Consider the following 18,013-nt stretch of genomic DNA (forward strand, 5'->3'; position numbering starts at 1 on the left):
AACTGTGATTATTTCAGGTGTATTTTCACCCCCTGGATTAATACTCCAATTTCTCACAACAACTCAATCCTGGCTCGGTGCCTTAATTAGTCAGGGAAGGAAATCTCTTCTTACCCGACCTTCATATTCTCCATACTAATCCTTTCTCTCCATCACGCCTTTCCCCACTTCTTCAGACACCAGATCAGAAAGGAATCCAGAGGCTAAATAACTCTCCAGATCCAGAGCACACATTGGGAAGAAAAACCTCAACCTCTAACAAGCATTGGCATAGCCCCTAGGTCTCGCCTTTGGGACCTTATAAGTGTTTAGGCATGCAGCATATTATTCCCACTCACATGCCCACTCATTCCAACAACACATAGCACACTGGGACCAGTAGGCCCAATCTTATCAGAATTAAAGTGATCAGACAAGACCTACTCTTGTGGGTTACAAATAAAAGAACTGGAAAAAGAACATTATTATATTATTATTATTATTATTTGCTGTTTTATAACGGGCTCCATTACTACCAGAGTATCCTGGCGCGAAAAAGAAAACAAGCAAGTGGCCAACTAAAAAGAATAATAACACTAATAGGCTGTTCTAAAAAGATGAGTTTTTAGTGCTTTCTTAAAAGAGAAGAAATTTTCAATTGATCTCAGAGAAAGAGGAAGAGAGTTCCAAGTCCGAGCTGCGACAACAGCAAGCGAGTAGCCTCCCTGTAGTACTCGCTGAAAGCGGGGCACACTCAGGAAATTACAGCCAGCTGAACGTAGCAGCGGAGTGGGGACATAGCGGCTGAATCTTTTTCTCAGATAGGATGGACCCATATCATGGACTGCCTTAAATGCTAAAGTAAGGATTTTAAAAGTTATCCTTTGAGCAATCGGCAGCCAATGAAGTTCCTTTAGGTGTGCTCGCACACTTTCTCTACTTGGAATTTTACACAGCAACCGTGCTGTCGCATTTTGGATAATCTGCAGTCGGGCGACTAAGAAAGCTGGAGTGCCGCTAAAAAGAGAGTTGGATGAGTCGAGCCGAGATAAAATTAAAGCTCTCGCAACCGACTCTCTAGCTGATGAAGGCAGATATGGAAAGAACTTTCTCATGGCTTTAAGAGATCCGAAGCACACAGCAGTGAGTTTTTTTTATGTGTGCCTCGAATCTCAGATCCTCTCCGAACCAGACTCCCAAATTCTTGGCAGCGATGGTAACTGAGCCTGGCAGGGGAAAATCAGGCGGCCACAAGAGTCCCGCCATCATCAGACATAGGTCAACTTAAAATCGAAGCAGTCTTCATAAAGAAAAAAAATGTCAAACTGTCAACAACCACAGACGCTATTTGCCCCATTTGTGCTAGTGTGGTGCGTTGAGGGGGAAAGATGCTCGAAGGGTGGTTAAATAGCAATTGTAGTGTTTCAGTAGATTAAGGTTCTCAGGCTAATCCAGGCTGTAAAGTCCCTAGCTGCTTTGCAGCGGAGTCCATACATCTATGCAGCACAGTATTGCGCTACCCTGGAGAATATATTATGCACAGCCTCAAAAGACAGCATGGGTCAATCTGATGAACACACATGGCACTAGTGTGCATGAGTGTGGAAATATTTAACATCTCTGAGGGCTCGTGGGCCGATTGCAGAGCTGTTCATCTCAGTGAAGGAGGAAGTCTCACTCATGGGAGCTAGTAGCCAGTGACTCATTAATGGTTGTATTTTCCTTCTGGGATTTCAGCATTGGCTCATCATGTGCGATGTGGCTCATCATGTGTGATGTATATACCACACTCGAGTACATTTTCAGAATTCAATAAAAGTAACAAAGAGACTGCCTTCTCAGTAATGGTTCCAACCTCCCCCAGCGCATTCACAATGCCCCTGCTTATTCAGGACAAACCAAAGAACCCGCCTTTTCAGGCAGCCAAGTCTCGACATGGGGAACTCCATAGCATTGTATCCCAGTAGACAAGTAGTGAATGCCACACAAAAGATGCTCAATGCCGGAACCAAGTGAAGCACCCTTACTTCTGCCAACAGGCGTCACACCAAAACAAGGCACTGTCATAATAATGATTTATGGTGACTCATTACCTGTTATTGAATCATATCAGGAGGGAGGAGGAAGTTGTGATCCGTTCAGCTTCCTTAATCTTAAATATCATAAATCAAGTGGGGAAGGATCACTTGTCCTGCATAACCAGGGTATACAGGTCAGATATTCATGTGTCCCAAGTAAAAAACCCTCATGCACGTGTAGAGTGGATCGGATAAGCAGTATATCTGGATTCTCCGCTGTTCAAACATGTGTGTGCATAATCATAGGGTTAGTTGATATGCATCCTCCACCCGGAGGGCTTTACCCAAAGTTAAAAGCAGTAGTGATCAGGGATGAGGATAGTGCAGGATTTAAAATACCAGGACAGCCAAATTATTAATTTATTAGGTCTGGATTCGGGTAGCCTTTCAGCAAGTCTTCAAAAAAGGAGTCTGGTGAATATTTAGGATTCCTACGCATTTGACAATTAGTGGTTTAAAAAGGTTGACATGTTTCTGCCCTGTATTGCCTTGTCAGGTCATGCGGGCTATCTTCAGGACCGGAGTGAAAAGTAAATAGAGGCAGTGAGTGTCTCTATGTGAATGTGCTCATTATAACAGAGATTTTCTTATTATAATCAGGAGTGAAAATAAAGCGACATGTTAGTCCTTTATATCAATGAGGTCAAATTGTGCTTCTCGTGAGAGTGTTTCACACATCAACGGTTATTCAGAGGATAAGGCTGCCTACTGCGGCTCAATCCTTTTTGCATGACTTGTGCTGACGCTGCCTCTCTGTACCACTGGGTAAAGACCTCCGGGTGGAGGATGCATATCAACTAACACTATGATTATGCACACACCTGTTTGAACAGCGGAGAATCAAGATATACCGCTTATCCGATCCACTCTACACGTGCATGAGGGTTTTTTACTTGGGACACATGAATATCCGACCTGAATACCCTGGTTATGCAGGACAAGTGATCCTTCCCCACTCGATTTAGGACTCATTACCTATACCACACAAGTGAAATGAAATATCTGGCTAAATGTAACCCCATCAGCCAACATCAAAAAGTAGAGCAACTTTAACCCGATCACACCCCTGATCTCCCTCTAAAAGTGCTTTAAGGCAATGTAGTAATGCTTTTCGTGTTATATAAACAAATAAACACAAGTCTATCCTCCTTGACATCTCAATCAATCAAGGGAGAGAGAAGCTGAGATCCATTCAGCTTCCAGGAGATGAGCAATTATTCAAAGGGGAATGGATCACTTGTCTTGTAGTGTTACCAGGGTCTTCGGTATTAACCGTCTTATAAAAACCCTCTTTCACGTACAGTAGAACTGAGAGGTATATCTTAGTTATCCGCTTTTGTAACTACGTGAAAAGCATCATCATGGGGTCTTATCGTATGCCTTCCTCTACCTGGAGGGAGACCAACTGGTGATACAGTAGTGATCAGAAATTAAAGCAAAGTGAGTTTAAAATTACCTCCATCCCTCCAAAAAGAGTTTTTATTCTATTGGAGATGGGGTAAGGTTAAAATAAAGAGGTGGTGTGTGTCTAGAAGGGCTACTGTTCTATAGCACCTATTGTGAGAACGTGAGTGGTCAATATGTTTCAGCTCTTACGCTGCCCTGTCGGGTCGGAGGGCCTTCTTCAGGACCAGATTAAGGCAAGTAAGTAGTTGGTGACATGCGGAGGTAAGTTTTGCACTTACCCTTCTTCGCAATGAGCTATTGGGTCACTTGATGGTTATTTGTCTATAGTACCTATAACTTGTTTTACAGCGTCATCGCTTCCTCAGGGGATGAGAGGAGATCAATGCTCATTGTTTCGTGGAGTCGAGGTCACGACTTGTGCTCGCTCCGTCTTCCCCTTTGATTAATTGCTTATACTCCTTGACAATCAAATGAGAAAGGATCACTTGTCCTACACAACCTTAGGTATGCAGGAAGAGCGGAGAATGTCCCAGTATAAAAGACCCTCATGCGCGTGATGGGTATGGTGGTATCTGAAGCGGTATATCTTGGTTCTCCGCTTTTAAATCATGTGTGTGCATAATCATCAGGTCGATCAGGTTATGCAGCCTCCACCAGGAGGTTCTTACCCAAGGTTGATGTAGTAGTGAGCCAGTGATAGGGAATATAAAAAGACCGCAAAAGCCAGGAAGTGAAAATTTTATGTGGTCTGGGTTTGGGTCTAGTAAACTCTATGGTAGTGCATCTTACGAACTGGATTATGAGTAATAGGTGCACTGAGAGTATTTGAGATCATGGATAGTGGGGGGGTGGTTAAAAATTGGTCGACATGTTTCTGCCACAGTCGCCTAGGTTAGGACTTACGGGCATTCATCAGGACCGTTAAGTGAATAATATGAAGAAAATCTAAATAACGTGCTCTTAAAGGTGAAAGAAATAGGGTTATTGACCTGTTTCTCTTTATTGGAGGTCTTAATCACTTGAACGTGAAGCTTTCAAATTTTTGGGATGCAATTGGTACTCTGGTTTTCTTGGTTAATATTGGTATCTCCTCTCTGGTTGGGTGGGGAAACTGGGAGGGGTGTGGTGGGAGGGGTTTTGTTTTTATCACGATACTAGACGGCGATCTATTCCAACACGATATCCGTGAAGCCATTGAGGAATACTTTGCCATCCATACCAGCTCTGTCAACTCCGCAGCGATGTTGTGGGAGGGTTTTAAGGCATACATGAGAGGTGTGTGTCTTTCCAAACACGCTGGTGTCCTGCGCGATCTTCGCAGAACATTAGCCCGATTAGAACACCACCATACAACAATAGACACTAGGCAGCTGGCTGCGCACGACCCCGACCTTGACAAGAGAAGACTGACCCTTCTCACGGAATACAGGGATACGGCAGAACGAGAGATCCTCTTCATGGGGAAATACAATAATGCCAAACAGTATGGTGAGGGTGACCGACCGGGACGAGTACTGGCGCAGATGATCAGCCCCAATATGGTAAGGCATATGTCACTGACTTGCGCACACAAACAGGTCAACACACTACCAATCCACTTGAAATCCAGAGAGAATTTCTGTCTCATCTCAAGACACTGTATCCCTCCAGACTGGGCCCAGGCCACAATGACCAAGAGTTCTATTTGTCGGAGATTGCACTGGTTTACCTCGAGAAATACATGCAAGACTTTATGGCAGCCCCTATTTCAGATACAGACGTTAATGAAGCCATTATTACCCTGAGGTCATCTTCCGCCCACGGCTTGGATGGCTTCAAGGACGAGTTTTACAAGGCATTTCGGGATTTGCTGATCCCGCAGCTCTAAGAGGTCTATGCAGAGGCCTTGGAAAGACAGGTTTTACCACCCACCCTGCGTGAGGTGGTCATAATACTCCTCCCTAAACCTGGCAAAGACCCCCAACTTTGCGGCTCGTATAGCCAACTTTCACTCCTGAACTTACATTACAAAATACTGGCCAAAGTTCTGTCGACCCGTTTGTCTCTCTTAATGGAATCTATTATTTCCTCAGCACCGTCCGGTTTCATCCCCCATCGTTCTACTGCATTTCATCTCCCGACCCTATTTGCCACCCCCCACAGAATCACTCCGGAGGTACCAGCGGCTGCGATTCTGCTAGACACATAAAAGGCCTTCGGCTCATTAGAGTGGCCTTTCTTTAGGTCCATCATGCAGAGAATGGGCATGCCGACTGGCTTTGTAGCCAACGCACCGCAGTGCTTAGGTTACAAGGCAGCCTGTCAGCTCCTTTCTCCTTGTCGCGAGGCACAAGACAGGGCTGCCCACTCTCGCCCTTATTATTCATTTTAGCTATGGATAAAGCCTTGGTTCAGCATTTTAAGGAAAAACACCTACACAGAGGCCTACAATTTAATATGGGCCCATCATTGGTGTCCCTGTACGCGGACAACACTATTCTTTATGTTCGTAACCCCCAGATTAATTTGAAGCACCTAATAAGGGAAATACTCAGGTTTGGTTCGTATTCCGGACTATGCATAAACTGGCATAAGTATGTGATCTTCCCCCTCACTTCCAGCACAGAACAATGGGACTTGGAGGTTCCACTGGAATAGTGTTCCGACTCTGTAAAATATTTGGGCATACACGTACACCTCGACCCAGACCAGATTGTCCGGTTGAACTATGGTCCGGCGATGCTCACACTAGAGGCACAGATAGATAAATGTTTCAAACTCCCGCTCTCCATGGCTGGCAGAGTAGCCCTAATAAAAATGATTGTTCTCCCTCCTAAGTTCCTCTATTTATTTCACAACATCCCACTTCCCCTTACCAACCGATTCTTTTTGACACTTCAGTCCCACTTGTTAAAATTAGTATGGGGTGATAAAAGGGACCGGGTACGATGGCAAGTCATGACCTTGCCTTGCGACAGGGGGGATTCGGAGTACTAGATCTGCAGTTGTATTGTAGTACCAGATCTGCAGTTGTATTATTTAGTTGCACAATGCAGTTATGCTCAGACGTGGTACCACCCGGACGCCAGAATTCCCCATTTACGACTGGAGGCCGATCTAGTTCTCCCAGGAACACTGGCTTCCATTTTGCCGACGGGCTTCCTCAGAGACCCCAAAGACATCCAAACTGTCTCCACCACTAGTTGGGCCTGGGAGAAGCTGTGGAGGATTACCAATACCCCCTTTCTCTATGGTTCCTCACTTCCACTCCCAAACCCCTAGTGGCTGTTAATAACGGGTGAAATTGTTTTTAAAAGAACATGCGCAAAATTCAACATCACAAAGATAGGTGACCTATTCCCGGAGGGCCATGTGTTTGAGACTGGAGACGAGTCCCGCTTCCCAGATGCCACATTTATGGATAGGTTCATCCGATCGCGTATTCGCTCGGCGATACGTGCCACTTTCCCCGACTTCCCCCTTGAACCACCATCCTTCCCACCGCTAACAATAGTGTTAGATAGCACTAAGGGAATACACATCATCTCCAAGCTGTGCAAGGCCTGTGCAGACATTATCCCCCTAGACGACGCCAAGATCCGTAGAGACTGGGAGGCGGACCTCGGGAACCTCATAACAAACGATCAATGGATGCATGCTGCGCAGTGACCCAAAATGTCTTGCTTAATAGCCGCCACAAATTGACCCATTTCACATTTCTTCGCAGAACGAACGCCACACCAGCCCGGCTTCATTGAATAGACTCCTCCAGGCCATACAGCTGCCCTAGATGCATGGCCATATATGCAGACTTTGCCCGCCTGGCCTGGACATGCCGGCGCATCCACTCCTATTGGGTAGAACTGCATAGGGTCGTCGGGACTATGGTCAAGATAAAGATTACCCCCTGTCCGAGATTGCACGCCTAGGATACGCGGTCCATAATCTCAAGAAACCCTGACAGTTTGTAGCCATGAGCTTATTATTGGCCAAACGAGAAGTAGCAAATCACTGGGGTGGTAAATCAGCTCCCACAATCAAAGGCTGGCTTAGTAGCTTGGAGTCATGCTCCACAAAAAGCAAACTTTATGTAAGCACAATCCCTTCTACCACCAGACCCAGAGACATCTGGGGTCCTTTCAGAGCATACCTAGAGGAACAAAAGCAAGACCCGCCTACACAACAAAAGCAGGGGTGGGGTAGGAATCTTCTATGAAGCACACATACCATACCACTCCCGCTTTTGACCTATTGCATCACAATGAACACTATACCACAGCCTTGTGCGCCATGGAATTGAAATGCAACTGAGCCATTAAAACTGTTAACTGTCATAAATGATTGTCTGATATTAAGATGCGAAGACGTTGATATACATTTCCCTTTATATAACTGTAATACAATGGAACCAACAATGTGCAGTGTTAATGTCATTTACGTGCTTGACTGCAATACTGCAAATGTATCTTATTGTTTATCATTAAAATGCTAAATAAAGTGTTAAAAAAAGATGCATGAGGGTAAATCATGACTATGGAGTTTTGGTGTTCGGCACCACAACTGTCTGCAACGCTGACAGTAGTTTCTGAGCAAAAAAGTCTGGGCCCGTCACTTATTAATTCACAAATTAAGCACCAAATTACTCCTCTAGAAGCCTGCATGCACAGATGAAGCTTTCTACCCATTTAATTGGGAAAAGCGGAGTCTTAGCAGCCTCGCCCTGCTCCCATGGAACTCTGTGCCATGCCAAGCCTCTGCAACCTCCTCCTGTGCCTGAAGGCAGAGCCGAAGTTCTCTGCTAATGATATCATGTGGAGCTTCTACAACATGCACCTCTCTCACGTTATCTGGAGCAGTTCAAAGGCTAATGGCCATGTAATGCTGTACCCCTACACCACCAGCATCCCTAAAGTGCTTTACCCTTTAAGCCTCAAACCAGACAGAGCCAATGAATGCCCATACTACTCCCGTAGACAAGGTGTCGGTGAATGTTCTGCATCCACATACCGCTGTCCCTTGCAAAACCCACAACCCTGCTTTGAATCAGTACACTTCTCATGCTGCCGATGCAGCTCCAGCTAAACTGCCCAAGCGAGGCCAAATCAAACCTGAGCTGCCATGGGGAGGGGTATACTGTATGTTAGTACTTTTATGGTGATTTTTAATCATCGAATAAAGAATCCAATGAATGAATGAGTCGTCTGTTGAGGTATGTTGATCCGGTGTTGTGGAGCGCCTTGTGTGCATGGGTGAGGAGCTTGAAGGTTATCCTCTTGTTGACCTTGTCTCTCAGGTGGGGTGTGATGTGACTGCGGCGGGGGATGTCGAGGATCAGGCATGCAGAGGCGTTCTGGATGCGTCGGACCCATCTCAGAAGTTTGGATGAGACTCCTGCGTAGAGGGCGCTTCCGTCGTCCAACCTGCTGCTGACTAGGGCCTGGGTGACCGTTCTTCTCGTTTCAGTGGGGATCCACTTGTAGATCCTGCAGAGCATGCGGAGGGTGTTGAAGGAGGAGGAGACGGAGTTGACCTGTTTAGTCATGGAGAGGGTGGAGTCGAGGACAACCCCTAGGTTGCGTGGGTGGTCGGTAGGTGTTGGGGCGGTTCCCAGTGCGGTCGGCCACCAGGAGTTGTCCCAGGCCGAAGAGGTGGATCCAAGGATGAGGACCTCCGTCTTGTTCGAGTTCAGCTTCAGCCGGCTGTTCCTCATCCATTCAGCGACGGCCTTCATTCCTTCGTGAAGGTTGGTTTTGGCGGTGTTGGGGTCCTTGGTAAGGGAGAGGATCAGCTGGGTGTCATCGGCATAGGAGATGATGATGTGGGTGAGCGGCGCCATGTAGATGTTAAACAGAGTTGGGCTAAGGGATGAGCCCTGGGGTATGCCGCAAATTATCTCGGTGGCTTCGGAGCAGAAGGGGGAAGGCAGAAGCTCTGTGTTCTGCCAGAGAGGAAGGAGATGGTCCAGTCCAGGGCCTTCTCTTGGATCCCGGCATTGTGGAGGCGTGTTCGTAGTGTGTGGTGGCAGACCGTGTCGAAGGCGGCTGACAGGTCCAGGAGGATGAGGGCCGCGGTTTCTCCGTTGTCCAGCAGGGGGACTTGATGTAATGGGTGGAAGCGATGAGGGCAGTCTCGGAGCTGGGGTTGCTGCGGTACCCGGACTGGGAAGGGTCCAGGATGTTGTTCTCCTCGAGGTAGCGGGTCAGTTGTTCGTTGACTGTCTTCTCAATGACCTTTGCCAGGAATGGGAGCAGAGAAATGGGCTGGAATTTCTTGAGGTCCTTGGGGTCCGCCTTGGGATTCTTGAGTAAGGCGTTGATCTGCACGCTTCCAGCTCTCTGGGAAGATTGCGGTCTCGAAGGAGGTGTTGATGACTTTCTGCAGATGGGGTGTGATGGCTGTGCTGGCTTTGTTAAAGATGTGGTGTGGGCATGGGTCCGACGGAGATCCGGAGTGGATGGTGTTCATGATCTTGATAGTGTCGTAGTCGTTGTTGATGTTGGTCCAGGAGAGCAGGCGGTTGGTGCGGATGGTGGTCGTGGGGGCGGAGGTCTCAGTGGTTGTGGCGTTGAAGCTTTCGTGGATGTCTGCGATCTTGCGGTGGAAGAAGGTGGCCAGCGAGTCGTACAGGTCTTGCGAGGGTGGGGCGTCGTTGGGGTTGGAGAGTTCCTTCACGATGTTGAAGTGCTCTTTGCTGTTGTGCGTGTTGTTATCTAGGCGGTCTTTGAAGGAGGCCCTTTTGGTGGATCTCATGAGGTGATGGGGTCTGCGGGTGGCGTTCTTGTGAGCGGCGTGGCTGTTCAGTGTTCGTTCACGGAGCCAGATCTTCTGCAGCTTTCGGCAGGTTTGCTTGGAGGCACGGAGGTCTTCAGTGAACCAGCTTGCTTTCTTGCTGGTGTGACTGTTGGAGGGTTTCTTGATTGGGGTGAGGGTGTTGGCGCAGTCGTTGATCCACTGTCTGAGGTTGCGGGCGGAGGTGCCGTGTCGGGGGGTGGGTTCGGCGGGTGGGCTCTGGGCGAGGGTGGTGGTTAGCTGGTCTTCGGTGACTTTGCACCAGCAGCGGGGAGGCATCTGTTGGGTGCAGTGGTGCGTGCAGGGTTCCTTGAAGGTGAAGTGGATGCAGTGATGGTCGGTTCAGTTAGGTGGTGTAGTTGAAGGAGATGTGGCGGCCTGCAGAGAAGATGGGGTCAAGCGTGTGACCGGCAGAGTAGGTGGGTGTTGTGACAAGTTGTCTGAGTCCGAGGTTGGCTAGGTTGTCGATCTCGAGGTGGAAGTTCAGGTCCCGAGGAGGATGTAGTCCATGGAGGCGAGGGCGTGTGTGCTGAAGAAGTTGGCGATGGAGTCGCAGAACTGTGGTCGGAGTCCGGGGGGTCTGTATATGAGGGTTCCTCTGAGGAAGGTGTTGGGGTCAGTGTGGATCTGGAAGTGCAGGTGTTCGGCGGTGCCGAGGGTGTCGTCGGTGTTGGTCGAGACTCAGAGTGTTCCTGTGGACGATGGCGATTCCTCCTCCTGCTCCGTTGGTGCGGTACCTGTGGGTGATCTTGTAGCCTTCCGGGATGCTATGGCTATGTCGGGTGCCGAGGCAGGGTTCAGCCAGGTCTCCGTCAGGAAGGCCACATCTGGGGAGGTTGAGCCTTTGCACTGCTGTGTGTTGCTGAAGTGTATTTTTTAATTTATTTTATAAACATTTTTTTAAAGTGACAAATTTTCGAGCAGGCAGAAAAGGGAAGAGGCAGTCATCACTGCTGTGTTTCACAGGCGCAACCCGTACCACAGAGCGGTGAAGCGAGGGAGCCGAGCTGTAGGCTGGAAGTGTGCAGCCTTAAGTTTGCAGACTCCAAGAGCTCACTCAGCATCTGCAGGCTGGCTCCAAAAAAGAAGGGGCAGTGCGGAAGCAGTTAGGGCCAAGCAGAGGCCCAGCAGCTCGACAGCCGAGCTGGGATGCATCCGCCCTGCATTGCTGGCTCTTGGCTTTTTCGGGGCAGCCTTGCAGCAGTCTGGGCTGCAATCAGCCCACATCTTTTTTGTCTGCTAACCAGGTCTTACAATAACAACATTTAGTAAGAGCATATATTAAAATCACCTGGCCAACCGCATAAGCTGCCTACTCGGACTTAAAATGATCAAACACCTGCATAGAGCTGCTTTTAAATAGAGCCATGTAAGGCGGAGCTGCCAGTAATTAGAGCGGAGGGATTGAGGTCGGAGTGCAACGATAGATGGGCCAAGCTACCAGAAGACCTTGTGAGTGTTCTGATGAGAACGCTATTTTCATCACACACACACAGGAAAGGGAGAGGAGGAGGGACGAGGAAGGGGGCAAGAGAAAAAGACAACCCGAACATGTGGTAGTGCTCCTGCGTGGAGCAGATTAAGGCTATCTATAAAGGAACGAGAGTGGCAGCAGTCAAGTGAGAAACGGCACGGGCCCACTAAATGCCGTAGAAAGAAGAGTGCGCCGAACAAAGCATACATAAACTCGACAGCAAGGGCACTTGTAACAGGGGCAGTTGCCACGATCGTGGAAACACGCCCTATGGCGGGACAAAACACCTTTCCACCAATAAAAATAAACCAATTCTATAAGGCACACAAAGCAACAAATGGAAAATGGTGGGTGTGGCAATACCCGGATTAAGCAATTACAGCATGCTTCCCAGAACAGCACATGCATGCTGCCTCAAGGCTCGACCTAAAAAGCAGCCACGAGATCATGAATGCCGCTTTCCGCTGAAAGAGGTGCAATCTGTAAATGTGACGCTGACCAAGCTGCAGTTGGCTAGCAGCCACCTAAAAACTTCATCCTTAGCTCAGAAATCACTCATGAGATCTCAATGGCAATCTTCCTTAAAAGGACAATGCCTGTGGATAGTCTTAATAGGCTAAAGAGTGCCCTAAAAATTTAGACACACCACACACTGCATACCACATTGTTTAAGAATATCAGCTTACTTCAGTTTATTTTTTAGTTACTTACGTTTCAGTCCACTGTGAAGGTTAACAGAATGCAGCACTTAAAACTCTTCTGGGTACTATCTCCAGAGTCATGTGAACTAATAATTGAATAAAATATAAGACTAGTACCTCAGAATCCCAAGCAGACTCAGCATCATCCTCTTCCAGCCCAAGTTCTGACATTAAAACTATAGTACAGCAAGGAAAATAGAGTAAAAAACGATATCAATTTTAAAGGATGCATTTTTAAAACAGAAGAGGAGATCTTTTAAAAACAGTTGTATCTTATATGTGATCAGACAAATAATATGAATTACACCATTTCTGTTAAAGAAGAACAAGGTACTTACCTTCGGTAATAATATATATGTAAGAAACATAGGTTAGTTATAGATTACCTTAGTATTACCCCCCAGCGTCATACTGGATCTGGAAAGTTTTTTGTCAGCAGTACCCCTGCGCGTCAGAAGGTGGCGTCTGCGTTTCTCGTCAGCATCATGGTCGCAGGGGTGACGTCGCGATAGCTACAAAGACCCCGCCCTCGCACGCTGACGTCAGTTCTGTACACGACTTTCCACGCCAGAAGAGCAGAGTCATGTAAGACACTGACCTCTGGTGCACAAAACTAGGGCCCTAAAAGGAAGTCCTTAACCCTAGAAGTCAGTTCGCAGAACGGGGAGGATGGGTGTGGCGGTAAGGAATCTATAACTAACCTATGTTTCTTATAGATAAATCGTTACCGCAGAAAAGTAACTTGTTCATCTGAAAGAGACAATCAGTTATAGATTCCTTACCTTAGAATAGATACTCCAGCAATGCCAATCCCGGAAGTGGGTCTGCGAACCAAGTTCACACAAGAAAGTCCTGGAGAACAGAACGGCCAAAGAAGCGGTCTCTCCGGACTTGACTGTCCAGGCAATAGTGTTTGGTGAACGTGTGCAGGGAATGCCCACGTAGTTTCCTGACAGATGTCATTTAAGGGGGACTCCTCCCCTCAAAGCAGTAGTAGCTGCCGTCGCCCTGGTGGAGTGGGCGCGCAGCCCCACTGTAAGCTCATTCTATGCCAAAGAATAGCAGGCTTTGATGCACTAAACGACCCACTTGAAGATGGTCCGTTTGTGCACAGCCCAACCTCTCTTAACATCCACGTAACCAACAAAGAGCTGGTCGTCCACCCGGAATTGTTTGGTGCGATCCAAGTAGAAGAAAAGTGCACATTTTAGATCCAGACGGTGGAGCCTCTCTTCCTCTTTCGAAGGATGCAGAGGCGGAAAGAAGGTGGGCAAAGTGATGGTTTGGCCAATGTGGAAAGAAGTAACCGCCTTGGGAAGAAAGGAAGGTCTAGTTCTAAGGACGACCTTGTCCGGATGGACAGCCAGAAGGGAGGCTTGGAAGAAAGAGCTTGTAGATCACTCACCCTGCGTGCAGAGGTGATGGCCACCAGAAAGGCAGTTTTCAGTGTGAGAAGTCTGAGAGGACAGTTATGTAGCGGCTCAAAGGGAGTGCACCTAAGATAGGGAAGAACCAAGTTCAAGTCCAACTGAGGAATTACGAAGGGAACAGGAGGAAAAAGATGAGTAATGCCCTTAAGGAATCTACAACAGGTGAGTTGAAAAGAGAAGGCTGCTCAGGAAGCCTAAGGAAGGTTGAAATGGACGAGCGGTAGCCCTTAAGAGTGCCCAGAGCAGGGCCCTGCTGGGCCAAAGAAAGGAGGAACAAGAGAACCTCAGAAAGAGAGTCAGAAAGGGGATCCACAGCCTTTGCTGTGCACCATGCCACAAATTTGTTCCATCTGCAGGTGTATACCATCTTAGTGGAGGGACGCCTGGCTGCAAAGAGAACATCGCAGACTTCGGGAGGCAGGTCAAATTACGTCAACTGCTGCTGCTCAATCTCCATGCAAGGAGGTCGAGGCTGGACAGGTTCATGTGGAGGACTGTCCCCTGCTGCTCTGACAGAAGATCCTCCTAAAGAGGCAGTCGGATCGGAGGATCGATGGTCACTTTGAGCAGCTTGGGATACCAGACTCTTCGAGCCCAATCGGGAGCCACAAGAATTACTTGGGCCCGGTCGCGCTTTATATTCTTCAGCACTCTGGGCAGAAGTTGTATAGGTGGAAATGCGTATAGAAGACCGCAACTCCACTCTCAACGAAAAGCGTTGCCTAGCGAGTGCTGCCTTGGAAATTCCAACGCGCAGAATTGCTGACACTCCATGTTATCTTTAGCGGTGAACAGATCTTACCAAGGCTCTCCCCACTGTTGAAAGAGACCTTGCGCCACCTCTGAGTGAAGACGCCATTCGTGATCCATCATGCACCTGCAGCTGAGTTCATCCTCCCTGGCATTCAGAGAACCTAACAGGTGTTGAACCACCAGGGATATGCCCTGATGTTCCAGCCATGTTCAGAGACGTTGAGCCTCTTGACATAGGGTCCACAAATCCACCCGCCCTGTTTGTTGCAGTACCACATGCCGGTGTTGTTGTCCGTGAACACCTGCACTACTAGTCCCCGGACAGAGGGAAGGAATGCTTTAAGTGCAAGACTAATCGCCCGATCCTCCAGAAGGTTGATGTGGAGCCCGGACTCCGCCGGAGACCAGAGGCCTCTGATCTCCGCCTCCCCCATGTGGCCACCCCATCCCAGAAGTGATGCATCGGTCACCACTGTGAACTCTGGTTGAGGAAGGGAGAGGGATCTGCGGTCGACCCAATCCTGGTTCATGAGCCACCACTACAGTTGGAGTGCAGTGCCCTCCGAGATCTGGACGCAATCGGACAGGTTCCCCTGATGCTGTGCCCACTGGACCTTCAGGTCCCACTGCAGAGCCTGCATATGCCTTCTGGCATGATCGGCCAGCAGGATGCAAACGGCCATCAGGCCCAGTAGACAGAGGGTCATCCTGACTGAAACCCGGGATAGAGGCTGAAAAATTGGAATCATAGCCGAAATATCCCGGACTCGCTGTTCAGGAGGATAGACCTGAAACTGCTTTGTGTCCAGAACCGCTCAGATGAAAAGGAGCTACAGAGAGGGAGACAATTGGGACTTTGGCACGTTGATGGAGAACCTCAGCGAACGCAGGAGGTTGGCCGTAGTTTGGAGGTGGGAGACACCTTCAACAACTAGTCGTCGGGATAAGGGAAGACTGGAGCCCCTGATCTGCGCCGATGAGCTGCGACCACCACCATCACTTTCATGAACACCTGAAGGGCGCTGGTAAGGCCAAAGGGGAGCACAGTAAACTGAAAATGCTTGTGGCCTACCGTGAACCGCAGGTAACGCCGATGGGCCAGCAGGATGTGAAAAAAAGCGTCCTGCAAGTCCAACGCTACCATCCAGTCTCCAGGGTCGAGGGCAGATAGGACCTGAGCTAGAGTCAATATTTTTTACTTCTCCTTCCAGAGGAAGCGGTTGACGTTCCTGAGATCCAAGATAGGACACAGACAACCACAACTTACTTCTGGGGCAGGAATTTGTTTGATGGATCCCTTGCCAAGAGAGCCGTAACTTCCTGTTGGAGAAGGGCCAGATGATCCCCCGACACTCGATGGTACAGAGTTGGCTTGGCTGTGGGATAGTCTCAAAGGGGAGGAAGAGGCCCCTTCGGACTATCTGCAAAACCCTCCTGTCCGACGTGATGGTACGCCAGTGGGGGAGATGATGGCGAATCCTGCCACCCACTGGTGTGTGATGGGCCTGAAAGGTCGGACTAGGAGGGTTTGGAGGCAGCTGCAGAGGGGGCTGCTGTGGACTGGCCCGTCCGCTGGCCCTCAGAACCACAGCGGTGGTTCCCACGTCCCCGGCCGGGCTGGGGCTGAACAGATTGCGCTGTAGCCATGAAAGGGACAAAAAGCAGACAGTGCAGGCCGTGTGGTAGAGAGGCTCAAGAACTTTGGCAGTATCACGAGAGTCCTTGAAGTGCTCCAGCGCACTGTCTGCTTTTTCGCTGAACAGACGATTGGCATCAAAGGGCATGTCCATTACAGTGTTCTGGACATCTCCAGAAAAGCCAGTCAACCTCATCCATGCGTAGTGTTTAAGAGCTACCGACATTGAAATCCTCCTACCCAGCGGTGTCAAGTCCTTAGCGGATGGTAAACTTCGCTGAGACTCTCCCCTCGGCGACTGAACAGCACGACCCGGCCTCCTCCGGGCACTGGGGCAGCACTTGCGCTACCGTATCACACACAGAGTGGGATTAGCAGCCCAACAGACATGCAGTGTTTACTGACCGCAGTCCCATGCTGGAGGAAAAAACATCTTTTTCCCAAGTTGGTCCAGCTTTTTGGATTCCCCATTAGGTGGAGCGTTAGGGAAAGCGCCTTTGAAGTTCGAGGCTTGGACCATCAGGGGTGGGGTGTTGGGAGAGGAAAGTGGGGTCCCCCAAGGCCGGGCGGTGGCGTCAGGCAATTATCCCTTCCACAGGAGCCCGTGTTGGGCCTGGAGAAGGTGCCCAAAAGGATGTTGGTTAGGGCTTCATTGAACGGCAGCAGGAGCTCCGAAGAGCTCACTGCCAGCTGAAGCACCTCTGTCAGGAGGTTAGTACTGACACCCACCGTAGGTAGATCGTATCGTATCGTATCGTAGGGGGAACTTATAAAGCGCGCTGACACCATGGGTTTCCTGGCGCTGGTAGAGAGTACAGAAGACAGAGAGACTAGACAGATTGGGGGAAGAGCCAGGTTTTTAAAGACTTGCGGAAGAGGGTTAGGGAGTTGGAAATTTTGAGGGGGAGAGGGAGAGAGTTCCAAAGCTTGGGGGCCAGGTAAGCAAATCTCCGGCCTCCAGATCTACAGAGCTTGAAGGAAGGAACAGTCAGAAGATGAAGGTGAGAAGATCTCAGGGTACGGGATGGGCAGTAGGGACTGATGAGGGATTTGACAAAAGCAGGGCAGGGGCCGAGTAGTGACTTAAAGACAAGGCAGCCGGTCTTGAAGGCTGCCCTGGAGACGACAGGGAGCCAGTGGAGTTTGACAAGGAGGGGCCTGGCAGATTGCCACTTCGGAATCCCTAGAGCTAGTCTCGCCGCCTGGTTTTGGACCACTTGTAGTCTAGCCATCGATGTTTTGGACAGGCCGTGGTAGATTGAGTTGGAAAAATCTAGGCGGGAGAGGACGAGGGCCATGATGACGTGCAGGAGGGCATCAGGTGTAAAGAGGTATGCCACTTTCCTGATCCTGCGCAGTTGGTAGATGCAGGACGAGACCACGGTCCCTACCTGCGGCCCTAGGGATAAGGCGGAGTCAATGGTGACCCCCAGGCTCTTCACCGAAGCTGCAGGGGTGGGAGGGGGGCCCATGTCCACCGGCCAGAATTGAGGCCCCCAGGAGGAGGCACTCTTGCCGGGGAGAAGAAGCTCCGTCTTTCCGGGGTTCAGTTTTAACTGATTGTGGCCCATCCACTGGAGAATGTGGGACATAACTGCTTGAAAGTTGGGGATAGCAGAAGGGGAGTTAAGAGAAAAGATGAGTTGCAGGTCGTCCGCGTAGTTGAACACGGTAACGTCCCACTGCCTCAAAGAAAAAAGAAGGGGGCGAAGATAGAGATTGAAAAGAAGAGGGGACAGAGAAGAGCCCTGGGGAACCCCACAGAGCGAATGCTCTCTGGGAGCTCT

General features: G+C 49.2%; 1 protein-coding gene across 1 annotated transcript in view; it reads right to left on the reverse strand.

Annotated features, from left to right (window-relative positions):
* Positions 1-18,013, reverse strand: part of ANKRD26 (ankyrin repeat domain 26) — a 969,942-nt gene that overhangs the window by 651,607 nt on the left and 300,322 nt on the right. Inside the window, exon 12 of the mRNA XM_086919420.1 lies at positions 12,525-12,583. Coding sequence (XP_086775546.1) covers positions 12,525-12,583 — 59 coding nt within the window. The remainder of the gene's footprint in view (positions 1-12,524; positions 12,584-18,013) is intronic.

Source organism: Lissotriton vulgaris, chromosome 1_1 (assembly GCF_964263255.1).
Source record: "Lissotriton vulgaris chromosome 1_1, aLisVul1.2, whole genome shotgun sequence".
Lineage (NCBI taxonomy): Eukaryota > Metazoa > Chordata > Amphibia > Caudata > Salamandridae > Lissotriton > Lissotriton vulgaris.